This window comes from Lottia gigantea (assembly GCF_000327385.1).
Source record: "Lottia gigantea unplaced genomic scaffold LOTGIsca_8, whole genome shotgun sequence".
Classification (NCBI taxonomy): domain Eukaryota; kingdom Metazoa; phylum Mollusca; class Gastropoda; family Lottiidae; genus Lottia; species Lottia gigantea.
The window spans coordinates 2100396-2114324 of record NW_008710662.1 but is presented as its reverse complement, the minus strand read 5'-3'; the positions used below and the strand labels follow the sequence as shown (position 1 = coordinate 2114324).

At 34.1% G+C, this 13929-nt stretch overlaps 1 protein-coding gene across 1 annotated transcript; it reads left to right on the top strand.

Annotated features, from left to right (window-relative positions):
* Window positions 1–12361: 12361 nt before the first annotated feature.
* LOTGIDRAFT_177571 (hypothetical protein) lies at window positions 12362–12943 on the top strand (the record flags this gene model as incomplete). The annotated part of the gene is made up of 1 exon (XM_009066948.1): window positions 12362–12943. One exon carries the CDS (start codon window positions 12362–12364, stop codon window positions 12941–12943), a length of 582 nt encoding a protein of 193 aa, XP_009065196.1.
* Between the last annotated feature and the right edge of the window lie 986 nt (window positions 12944–13929).

Below are 13929 nucleotides of genomic sequence, written 5' to 3'. Positions count from 1 at the left end.
CTGGAAATCAACCGTATATTCATTCCTTTTGACTTAATCATTTATATAAAAAAAATAAACCTTGTAAAAATAAATCGTTTTATGTGGTCTGGAATCTTGATGCACTACAAATGTAAATAAAGAGTTGCTTCCCTTGCACAGTTTCAGCTGCAAGTATAAAGAGTCTTCAAGTAAAAACAAAACAGTGTACTCAAGATCTGACCTGTTGTTAGATCTGTAACTTGTGTAATAACAGAGCTGACATATTATATATATATTTTCAAGCATATTACCTGCTATCAAAAGTTGACAAGCTCATCGTTTAAATATTGTCATTGGTTTCCGCCATTCTGTGTAACAATCTTTCCCCGCAATTACATAGTCTTGATTAACAAGATGACAATATTTTAAGAATGTCTCTGTCAACCAGTCCCATTAGGTAAATGCACAACAGAAATTTGAAATTGGAATCAGGGCCACACTGAATGAGTAATGTCGGACCTAACTGACCCGAAAATCTAAAAAAAAATAATTGGGTTAGAAAGATGACATCGGATCTACTCTAGGTAGCTTCATAATATGAGTTTAAAATACTGTCCCAAAGAAATTTAACTTGTTTGAAGATGATAGGCTATCCCTGATTTTCTGGAGATGTCTCATTATTTTGAAACATTATTCAGAAGCAGAATCGGGCGATTACATCATCAATAGGCCCGCCAATAATCCTATAAGTATCTTCTTGTAAAACATTAGATCATGCCATCGACATAAATCCGTGACCATTCAGTTGAGCGCTGTTGTAGCCGATTTGAGCGATTCAGACTAAATGTCGAAGCTGAAATTCAAAATGCGGCAACTATATAGATGCGTCATAGTCGCAAATCTCTCTCTCGTCTGAAATGGTGGCTGTTACATATTGTCGTCACCCACGCCCGTCCGTCCGCCCGTCCACAATTGCTCGTAAACACCATAGAAGCCACAATTCTTGGCGGAAACTTGGTGTGAGTGTTTGTAATCACCCAAGAATGAACCCTATTATAGAAAATCAGAAAAATTGAACAAAAAATAGTATGGGTTATTGCCCTTGCACTTGAAAATACGTTCAATTTTTAGCACGTAAACACTCTAGTAGGCTAGGTACAATTCATGACGGATTTTTTACGAAACTTGGTGTGAGTGTTTGTAATCACCAAAGGCTGAATTGAATGTGTTTTCGAGAACAAGGGCAATAACAACTGATACTAAATATTCTTCTGATTTTCAATAGGGTTCATCCTTGGGTGATTACGAACACTCATACAGAGTTTTGTCAAAATCCGCCAAGAATTGTGTCTTGTAGAGTGTTTACGAGCAATTGTGGACGGACCAACGGACATGGGTGAAGGGAATTTCATTTGGGCATAGAAAAATCAGTTTAGAAGTTAATGTAACCTCTGATAATGTCATCTTGCATAATAAATATAAAATGCTTATTTCGTGCAGTATCAATGGATACCCATATAAATTATTATAATTATTATTATTAACACATATGTATTAATTTTTACAGATATTCATGAAAACATCATAATTATGTTAATATATTTATTTAAAGGATAATACTAAAGTGTAAATATAGTGTCAGTTTATATAAAAAACGTTGTTTTCAGTTATTGCTAAAAATATTTGTCGCCCTGGATACAAAAAACTGTTTTGAATTTCAATACAAATTTTCAAGGATTCGGCGAGCCCTTATGTATTATATTGTGTAAGAGACAACTAAAACCATTCGAATAGTCCACCTGAGCCTACATTTGATAGTTTCACAAACGAACATTGACGTCAAAGAAGCACGAGAAAGTCTCTTTATGTTATCTGATATAGGCCTAAATATAAACATGAAATCTTGACATTAAAAATAGGTCTCTATTGTTTATTCTGCCAAGTTTTTTCACAGGAATATTTGTATTAATAATTCAAGTTCGCTCAACTGTACATAGTTACACGCTATGCTTAGTTTGGAGCTATGATAATTATGTTGTTTCAAAACTCTTTACAAACAGCACAAATTATCAAATAATGGAACAATAATACTATAGAGCTACCAAGGTGTATTTGTAAGTAGTTAATGATCATAACCATTCAATATACAGGTTGGGTCCAGTACATACAGAGTGTATCATGTGTGATAACATAAGAACATATTTGAGATGACACATGGCAGATGTTTACTTCTTAGGACATGATATATCATACGGAACTTGTTACTTGAATACGAAATATCGTATGACACTGCTTGATATATAGTAGGACGTGATATATCGTATGGCACTGCTTGCTAGTAGGACATGATATATCGTATGACACTGCTTGCTAGTAGTACATGATATATCGTATGGCACTGAGTGCTAGTAGGATGACACATGGTAGATGTTTACTTCTTAGGACATGATATATCATACGGAACTTGTTACTTGAATACGAAATATCGTATGGCACTGCTTGATATATAGTAGGACGTGATATATCGTATGGCACTGCTTGCTAGTAGGACATGATATATCGTATGGCACTGCTTGCTAGTAGGACATGATATATCGTATGGCACTGCTTGCTAGTAGGACATGATATATCGTATGGCACTGCTTGCTAGTAGGACATGATATATCGTATGGCACTGCTTGCTAGTAGGACGTGATATATCGTATGGCTCTGTTTACTAGTAAGACGTGATATATCGTATGGCACTGCTTGCTATATAGTAGGACGTGCTATATCGTATGGCACTGCTTGCTAGTAGGGCATGATATATCGTATGGCACTGCTTACTAGTAAGACGTGATATATCGTATGGCACTGCTTGCTATTTAGTAGGACGTGCTATATCGTATAACACTACTTGTTACTTAAAGACGAAATAGGACACTGCTTGCATATCGCATATCACTACTTTTCAGTTAAACATGCTATATGGAATGACACACGTTATTGTTGAACACGATATATCGGATGGCACAGAAAAAAAACGATAACACTTTTCATTTCAGGATTGTTTCAGGATGTTTCAAAAAGTATAAAGCCACCCGATATATCGAATGGCACTGCTTGCTTATTGGACTTGATATTTGTAATATGACACTGCTCGTTACAGTGCATGTGCGAGGGTATCATCCTGATTGGCCAGAAAAGACAATTGCTGATTTTTGTCTTGTTCGATTCTGGTAGTTTCAAGGTCGTTATCATTCTTCCGAACAGATATCTCCAGTCATGGAATATAATCATTATTCTAAAAACTGTGTCACATAACGCTAGACAAGAAGGTATCATGATTTATATATAATACAGTAGACTCCTGGGGAAAAATGTGTTTACGACCAATAAAACGACCACCAGCGAAAGAAAAAAATCATAACTCACGTCAAGGATTTCAATAGCTCTTAATTTTATGAACAAATCGCAAGTTATCATTTTTCATGAAATGGTGTATTGAATATTGTCCTCCCTTGTTTACAGTCAGAAATACCGAACCAGCTTCACAGAGCAAAAGCAAGGACTTAATAATTATCCGGTCGGAACACTTGTCTTATTATGGCAGTGGAATAGCTTAGTCGGTAGCTAGTTGGATTGTCGTCTGCTATGCGATTGGATGCCGTGGGTTTATCCTCAAGGTTTTAAAATTCTAAAGCCGGTGCTTCCGAGAGTCGGCTTTTACCACCTCATACCCAGTTATGACTGAAAAATAAATATATAAAGATAATATTTAAGCTCCTAGATCCATTAATTCTAATTTGAAACGTTTGAAGGTGACTTGAGCTATCTGGTTGCAGTTGTAATTCATTTTGTGCATGGTTATTCTACAATCAAATAGTACTATATTAATTAGTTCTGCCGCGAATAAACGAGGTCGGGGACGGAATCAGCGATACAAAAATAAGGATCCGGATGGTAAAATATAAACAAGGAGAGCAACTAGGAGGAAAAAAGGTGTACACTTTTTAAGAAATACAGATCTAGGAATAAAGGGAGGTAGAGACAGGGGGAAAGTTAGCGATTCATGGAAGTGGAGAGAAAGAGTAGTGCAGTGGAAAACTGATTTATGGATGCAGAGAGTACTAGACAGAAATTCATAGTACAGAAAACAGAGGGGAAGAAGAGATAGGTCAATAACAGCATTAGGTTTTCTATTGAATTGAGGGGTACGCATTGTACCTACGTGCAATGCTTCGAATTACAGTACTCCTAAGTCTTATTATGGGTCGCGTCTCCTATCTCTCCCACCGATGATACCATAAAATGATTTAAAATTTGTAATAAGTAGCCTCAGTGGTCAATAAAATTTACAAATTTACGGTGAATTCCTTCCCTTGAAGTAAAACGTATATAATTAATATAACATTACTATTTATCTTCTGATCGCAAAAAGCGTTATATATATTGACTCTGCAGTGTGATACCTCTTCATCTGAACCCTGAATTGACTTCGTCTGATGTTATATAATGTATATAATATTTAGATGATATGCAACAGTATTTGTGACACTTTCAGGATATTCAATATAAAACTATATTAAGTATATTGGTATCATATCCTTTTATTCTATTATAATTGATGTTATATGCCTTCTAGCTTGAGGAGTTCTTTGGTTGCAGCAGATCTAAATTCCCCGAAACTAGTTCCATTTCGGAATATATACCCTGACCCGGGTTCAACCTCCTCCCCGTATCACATGCTCAATTTAAGACCTATTATTGGTCAGTAATTCCAAATGCGCAATAAGAGCACAAGTAAATATCCGGTACAACTGACCAAGTTTACCTCCATGCAGCCACGTCAGTACGTCAGTAAACACGTCAGACCCGTCATTGGCCACGGCGTGATACAAGTTAAAGGGAGTCCCAGGATATATAAAAGCATACGTAAGCATGTATAAAGCATATCAATCGAGCATAAGTATAAGTTGTCTTCGGACCACACATCAGGACGCGTAGTATAACATATCTTTAATATTCTCGTGTCACAGAAACCCAGATATTTCACATTTGAGACTCAGCTAGATTTTAGAATTCTGATGTTAAGTCTTTACGACATGTTAATCTCTACTAATAAAATCTATTGGGAATCAAGCTCTTTTGTAATTTTTGTACTGGAATTGATTGATAACATTGTTCACCACGATGAATGGATTCCCTCGTGAATCTCACTCGTTCCAATCTACTCTTCTAGAATACTCGATGTGTTTTAAGAATATTTTTCTTACGATTCAAATATTTTTTCCAGATTACGCAACAAACATGAAATGTCGTGAATGTTTAGATCTTTATTTATTTGATAGAAGTTATTGACCTGATTCTTAAAACGCTTTCTATTTTTAGCTCGTAAACACTAAAAGGCATGCTTCTTGCCAGATATTGCAAATCCTGTTACTCCACAGGCACCATCACTAGTCAGAGAGTTCATTAATAACTTCAAAGATAGCTTGTCAGGCAAGATAATATACGCCCACAGGCAGCTTTGATTTTGAATAAAAATATTTAGCAGTACAGTTACAATCACCAGTATGAAATATTCAACCTTCAGTCATACACTTCTTTTGAACTCTTTAGGGCGATACTGAATAATATTGAGTATGAGTTATTGCCCTTGTTCTTGAAAACGTGTTCAATATTTAGCTCGATTCTTCCGATTTTCAATTGGGTTCATCCTTGGGTGATTACGAACACTCATACCAAGTTTTGTCAAAATCCGTCAAGAATTGTGTCTTGTAGAGTGTTAACGAGCAATTGTGGACGGACGGACGGACGGACGGACAAACGGACATGGGTGACGGCAATATACGCCCCCCATTTCAAATGGGCGTATAAAAATCAGTTTAGAAGTTAATGTAACCCCTGATAATGTCATCTTGCATAATAAATATAAAATGCTTATTTCGTGCAGTATCAATGGATACCCATATAAATTATTATAATTATTATTATTAACACATATGTATTAATTTTTACAGATATAGGTACAATTCATGAAAACATCATAATTATGTTAATATATTTATTTAAAGGATAATACTAAAGTGTAAATATAGTGTCAGTTTATATAAAAAACGTTGTTTTCAGTTATCGCTAAAAACTTTTGTCACCCTGGATACAAAAATTACTTGAATTTTAATACAAATTTTCAAGGATTCGGCGAGCCCTTATGTATTATATTGTGTAAGAGACAACTAAAACCATTCGAATAGTCCACCTGAGCCTACATTTGATAGTTTCACAAACGAACATTGACGTCAAAGAAGCACGAGAAAGTCTCTTTATGTTATCTGATATAGGCCTAAATATAAACATGAAATCTTGACATTAAAAATAGGTCTCTATTGTATTAATAATTCAAGTTCGCTCAACTGTACATAGTTACACGCTATATGCTCAGTTTGGAGCTATGATAATTATGTTGTTCCAAAACTCTTTACAAACAGCACAAATTATCAAATAATAGTACAATAATACTATAGAGCTACCAAGGTGTATTTGTAAGTAGTTAATGATCATAACCATTCAATATACAGGTTGGATCCAGTACATACAGAGTGTATCATGTGTGATTACATAAGAACATATTTGAGATGAAACATGGCAGATGTTTACTTCGTAGGACATGATATATCATACGAAACTTGTTACTTGAATACGAAATATTGTATGGCACTGCATGCTAGTAGGGCATGATATATCGTATGGCACCGCTTGCTAGTAGGACATGATATATCGTATGGCGCTGCTTGCTAGTAGGACATGATATATCGTATGGCGCTGCTTGCTAGTAGGACATGCTTTAAGGATGAAGAGAATACAAGACAGAAACTCATAGTACAGAAAACAGAGGGAAGAAGAGATAGGCCACTGACAGCAAAACAGTAAGGTTTTCTATTGAATTGAGAGGCACGCATTGTACCTACGTGCAAATCTTCGAATTACAGTACTCCTAAGTCTTATTATGGGTCGCGTCTTCTATCTCTCCCACCGATGATACCATAAAATGATTTAAATTTTTGTAATAAGTAGCCTCATTTACAATTTACAAATTTACGGGGAATTCCTTCCCTTGAAGTAAAAAGTATATATAACGTTACTATTTATCTATCTGATCGCAAACACGGTTATATATATATTGACTCTGCAGTGTGATACCACTTCATCTGAACCCTGAATTGACTTCGTCTGATGTTTAGATGATATGCAACAGTATCTTTAATATTCTCGTGTCACAGAAACCCAGATATTTCACATTTGAGACTCAGCTAGATTTTAGAATTCTGATATTAAGTCTTTACGACATGTTAATCTCTACTAATAAAATCTATTGGGAATCAAACTCTTTTGTAATTTTTGTACTGGAATTGATTGATAACATTGTTCACCACGATGAATGGATTCCCTCGTGAATCTCACTCGTTCCAATCTACTCTTCTAGAATACTCGATGTGTTTTAAGAATATTTTTCTTACGATTCAAATATTTTTCCAGATTACGCTACAAACACGAAATGTCGTGAATGATTAGATCTTTACAATTTATTCTCAAATAATCTTTTCGGTCAATAGAAAGCTACAATTTTACAACTTCAGAATGTAAAAATACCCAAGTAGACCCATGTAAACTGGGAATGCAAAGGAGTCCTAATTTTGCGCCCAGGACTGCAGCAGCAGAAGCCTCATTATTTCATTTTCCAACTATCGATTGATCCCTTAAATGCATTCAATAGAACACGGGGCCTTAATTTATTGCAAAATCATAAATAATGGACGTACTTTGCATTCAATGGGAAAACCTGGACGAACGTATCATCTGGACTTATGAGGGATCCAAACGTTTACGTGAATGTGCCTAACCCACCGAGACACCTTACAAATGTATATGTTGATCCCAAAGCGGACGAGCAGAAGATACTTGTTCTAATGCAGTTTGAAAACAAAAAATGAAATGAATGGAGTTTTACGCCCTACTTTTCTGCACCAGGGCTCATGAAGATGGTCAATGTCGTACAGGGTGCATTAAGGGAAATTTTTCCAATGCAGTTTGAAAACAGGAAGAATGATATCAGAACGCAGTCTGGAGTTTTACAAAGCACTTTTGATTCTAACAGAATTCCACTGTACTTTAATATTATTTTACGGCATTTACGCAAAATAGAATAAAAGTGTATATTAGTATTATCAGTGATGTTTATCAGGAGTCTAATATAGAAATTCTATTGTAATTCACAGCAGTAGTCCCTAGCTCCCAGACACGTAATCCTCTAATGTTTACTTATATACGCAATTTATAAAGTATATTCAAACTTTTACAGTTACATATCAGTCATTTATCTCCGAGTAAGTTAATCATATTGTGATCATTTTAATTTAAACTCCTTAAACAGTGATTCTGGTCCAGACACGTAAATGGTCAGAAATGTCAGAAAGAAACAAGGGATTGCCCATTTATTACCAAAGTAAATGTGACGTTACGGAAACTACCAAGTAATAGCCGAATGTCCTTTGCCTTTTTTAGGGCTGTTTTTAGTCTTGATTATATGTAAAGAAATGTAAGAAAACAATTCCTTTAAAAATACTTCAAACTATGAATTTTACTCACTATTTCTATATATGTCTTTCCTATATATAACAGAGTCTCTTAAATTGACGAGTCGTCATTTCAACATTCAAACGCGGATAATTCTGGACACACTCGGATTTGAAGGCTCAAATTTCGACGGTGAGCTGTGAACACTATAACTGATTCGCTCAGCTGAGACTAACGTATGATTGGTCAAAAAATTTCCTACCTGTTCTTTTAAATTCGACTTCAGACGAAAACATGATTTAACGATGAATACTTTATTTCGCTTTTAAGGCAAGATAATACAATTTTTTGTGGTTTTGTGATCTTTGCACCATGTCGTCAAGCTAATTCAGCTTATTTCTATTTCGATTTTAAAACATCTGAGATTAATTGCTCCTTGGGTCTTCCCATGATCATACCGCCAGTGATGTAGGTAGTAGAGAGGGTTGATCGATAGATTTTGGCCATCAAATTAGACAGTTTAATTTAAACCTAACTGTTAAGAAAATAACACAACTTTTAAAGTTCTTTAGTTCAAAATAGCTTTTTTGAAAAATGATTGCGTGCGAAAAAGGGAATTCGAAATATCACGAACCATCAACCCCAAACCAATTCATTATGCTATATTGTATAGAGTTTTTTCTGTTGTATTGGCATGAAAATTAATAAACAGCAATGACGACATTTTATCAGTTGGGGGTAATGGAAAACATACAACAAACCATAAAACTCTTTTCCGTATCATCACCGAGCTTCTTAAATACCTTCAAGTTGCTGTTTGGGGGATAAAAGAAACCTACAAGATAATGATATATGAGAATCAAACTTAAATACAACGTTATATCGTAGATAAAAGAAACACTCCCTTCTAACGGTTCCAACTTACTAACAACAGAAGACCTGTAACACCATTAATATGGGGCTCACAAATAACGTTTAAAAGAAACACACCCTTCTAACGGTTTTAACAACAGAAAATGCGATTGTCTTAACATTTCGATTCATACAAACATAGTAATAACTGTAAACAGAACATGAAATTTTAGTTAACGAAATTATCAAATTGGAAGCAGACAATGCTCTTGAAAAGATGTTTGACTTCTTAAAGCTCCCTCCCCCAAATATTATCTTTTTGTGCAGCGATCGAAAAAAATTAAGCAGACAGGTAGTGTTTTCAGGTGATGCACTAAAAACAATTAAGTTCTGAAAGAAAATATGTTAACAACGCGAAATTTTCTGGCAAACCGGTCTCCCCCACCCTCTAACAGGCCTTCAGCCCGTAGGCATATATTGCTATATTTGTATCACATAGTGTTAGCCCATATGTTAGTGACAGGTGTCAAACGAAGCAGGCCAAGCTTACTTTTTTTCGAAACTCCTGAAAATAATTCTCTTTGAACGAGTCCATGACTATACAACTTTTACTCCCAATTTTGCAATGCTTTGGACAAATTTTGATTGACGGAATAGTCTAGCTTGTAAAGAATTTTTTTTATAAGAAACAGCTATTAATTATTTGCTTTTGGACCTCTTTATATACGAATCTATTGGTTTAACAACTAACATGACAAAAATATTAAACCAAACCAGTTTCAACAATAATCTACTTTTGTCGAGAATTGTTTGAATTTCCATTTCTATTTTAAAATTGATGAAACTTTTGCATGACGATTTCAATTTACAATCCACGAGTTGTATCCAATGTTGTTAAAAAAAAATCAATAATAGGCCTGGGCATCTGCAATAGAAAGTGCCTAACCATGTAACTTATAGATAGTTATTTAGATACGCCAAGGTATAGCTTTCACAATAATAATCTTTCAATGGCATATTATCTACAAGATATAGATAAAAAGACAATTTTATGGATAGATACTTCTGGTATATTTATTACTTCAACAACGTTTCAATGTGGTTCTCACACCGTCATCAGGAATATAATTGTATAAACAATCAGTACCTGTACGCATTAAATATCCTCAGAAATTGAAAAAATCTTCTCTGCATTGCAGTGTGCCCAGTGATGCAACTATTTGAATCGTTGATACATGCAAGTGAACAGTAAGTTTCTACAACCTTTGCCGCTCCATACTCGGACTATTTTTGAAGAAAACTTCTGCATACGAAATATCGTGTCTAACAAGCTAGCAAATTAATCTCAAGTGTATGGGAATATCAACTAGATTTTTGGATTTTTTAATCAAATACTTTAAAAGTGTGCAAATGACTTCCAAATATGTATTCTATAATTATCAACTATTGAGGTTGCAAATTGATAATTTCCGCTGTTAATGAGTACGGTATAACATGAGATCAGACAGTACAGCTAAGTCGGTTATCATACACAATTCTTGTACTTAGATGATACCTTTGATTAACCTTTAAAAACATAACTGTGACTGAAATTCCAAATAACCATAGCACTAATAAGTAGGTGTTTGAATTTGAACTTGTCCATTAAAAACAATGCCAATTGTCTGAAAACAGTTACAAAGATGTGTGTGAAGGCGAAGATTTTGTAAATCTAATTTAAACTATGGCATGTAGTGTACTCATTGACCTGACCTGATCTGGGCTATTCATATAGATACGCTTTTCTGTAGGATTATATGTTGTAAAAATGTTAAGATATTTGTTTATATATGTATTGCTATTTTTATTCATTGTTCAATTACTTGTTTTTATTGCATTGAATAGTAACTTAAAAGTGTGATAAATGTTTAGCCACTCCATATTTTATTTAAACTAGCCTGTGCAAATATTGCAACTTATTGAACGACGGGTAAATGGTTTGCTCATCGCGATCATCATGATAGTTTTCTGTGTTCAGATTGATTATGTTTGCTAGAGTACCCTGATAAGACTACCGTGTCTATAGAGAAAGTGTGTTGACATTAAATAGAAATAGAAAATGGTACATATAAGACAATTACTTCCAGTCGCCATGTACTCAATTGATGATGAGTTAGTTGAAGAGAGTTCTCGATCTCTAATAGAATGTTATAATCAGTATTATAAAAACACAGCTCTACTGAAGGTAGGCTGAATCAAAGTTAATGGCCATCATCAAGTACTAACAGACATACAGATTTATATTGTTACATTGTATCGATAATGACTCATATCTTTCTATAATGTTCCTGATAGTCTTTACAATTATCGATTGCTTCAATAACAAGCTTGTTATTTTCCTATCATAGTCTCTGAATGATATTTAAAAGATCAGGGCGGGGATCTGTACAAGTCTTAAGGTAGTGTATTGAATTCTGATTTTCATTCTTCTTCCTCTGTCTTCCTCATTCGATTGATGCGCAATGACACAGTCGTATTGAATCTGTGTCAATGTTCTGGTTTTGAATCAATTTTATTGGTTAAAACGAACAGCCAATGAAATACGTGTAAATGTGTTACACTTGAAATGAGACCAGTATAAATAGGACTGTCAACATTCAGATTCTTTACATTTCAAAGAAATATTCTCCAGAACATTACTACTGAAAACTGCATCCCGATTTCTTTATTGAGATTATAGAATTACAGGTATGTTGTGCTCATTTTTCACAAATTTTAACCTAGCCTTTTTTTCAGTATTGTCTCGATGGCTTGGATATATTATGTCATGTATATTAATGTTTTAAGTGAATTGATCGTTTTTTTTTTAAATATTTTATTTTTATCCTTTCAGTTATTTTGAAATACATCGACAACACAACACAAGATGTTGACTGCAAGCCGCTTAACCAGTATCAAAATTGGCATCAGGTCAAACAGAGAATTAAGGAAGACCAAATTCAGAATCGTGGTAATGGGTGCCGCTGCCGTCGGAAAAAGCTCCATCATATCGCAGTTTCTATATGAGCAGTTTATTGGGGAATATAAGGAGACCATTGAAGAGTTACATCGTAGTGAATATAAATTAACAGATACACAATTAGAGTTGGACATTTTGGATACTTCTGGAGTGCATTCGTTTCCTGCCATGAGAACATTAGCGATATCCACGAGCAATGCCTTTATATTAGTGTATTCAGTCGATGATCCATCATCCTTTGATGAAGTTATTGCTTTAAGGGAACAGATTTTAGCTGAACGAAATGACGAAAATGTTCCTATTGTGATAGTTGCTAACAAAACTGACATGGAATCGGACGAAAGAGTAATAAAACGTGAAATCGCAGAAACACTTGTGTCCGTTGAATGGGGACATGGTTACGTGGAAGCCTCTGCCAAAGAAAATGTAAATATCGAAGGTATTTTCAAGGAAATTTTAAGACAATCTAAAGTGAAGTATTCCTTAAGTCCAGTATTGGAAAGAAGACGAATTTCCATACCAGTGCTCACACAAAAGAAAAAAGACTTATCTCCAAAACGTCATAGTATTGACTAATTGGACACTTGGAAACTTTTTTATAATATAATGAAAAGAAATTTATATAGACAGTATTTTTATACATTTTCCATAAATTATTTTTGTATCTAAATTTTGCTTTATATTTGCTATTTTGTGCTATTTAATATCACGTGTTTTGGGTGAAAAGGTCCAGTAAATGTTTTAGCATTATGGGTTTATACTTTGTATTTGTACTTTTATGTGCATTGATTTAAATTCATCATAAGTTGTGTTTTTGATGTAAAGTACTTAATTTAAGGTTTTTACACGTTGATTCGATACCGATCTTCGTATCAATATACTCTTTTTAAATCATTTTGCATATTATGTACTCAATATACTAGATTTTTTACATTCATTATTTTAATTGATTTGATTTGGTTTAAATAAGAGTCAGTAAAATACAATTTTGTATGTTGTTTTGGTAATTCTATATATAATGAATTTTGCCGGGGCCTTAAAATGATCTTCATATTTACTTTGTCTGGAAGACTTTTGTATATTTGTAATTTTGTAGATCATTAATGTGTGGCATTATACAATACAAAATGCTTTTGTGATATGAAATAATATAAATAACATGAAAAAAATAAAATTTTATAAATCAAGAATTATATATTGATTTATTTCTCGAGATGGTAATCTTACAGAACCATTTATTATATGACATATGCTCAAGTATAACTCACACGACATAAACGGAAGTGATGTCAACTGATGTTGAATACTTATATCAAAACTGTTTCATTGATCTCACCTTGATACAAGCTGGCAACTAAAGACCAAAAGACTATTCTTAGACGCGTGACATTAAAATGGATAAGATATGCCATTTTGCATTGTTTCTATGGTGGGAAATTGCAACCTTCAACCTTTTTGTACTTAACCGTAAAATATAAAGAAATAGAATAACCGGAATTGCGTTTTAACATAAGCGATATTTAGCGGAACCTAATAAACAAGGAGATACCAAATTATTCTAA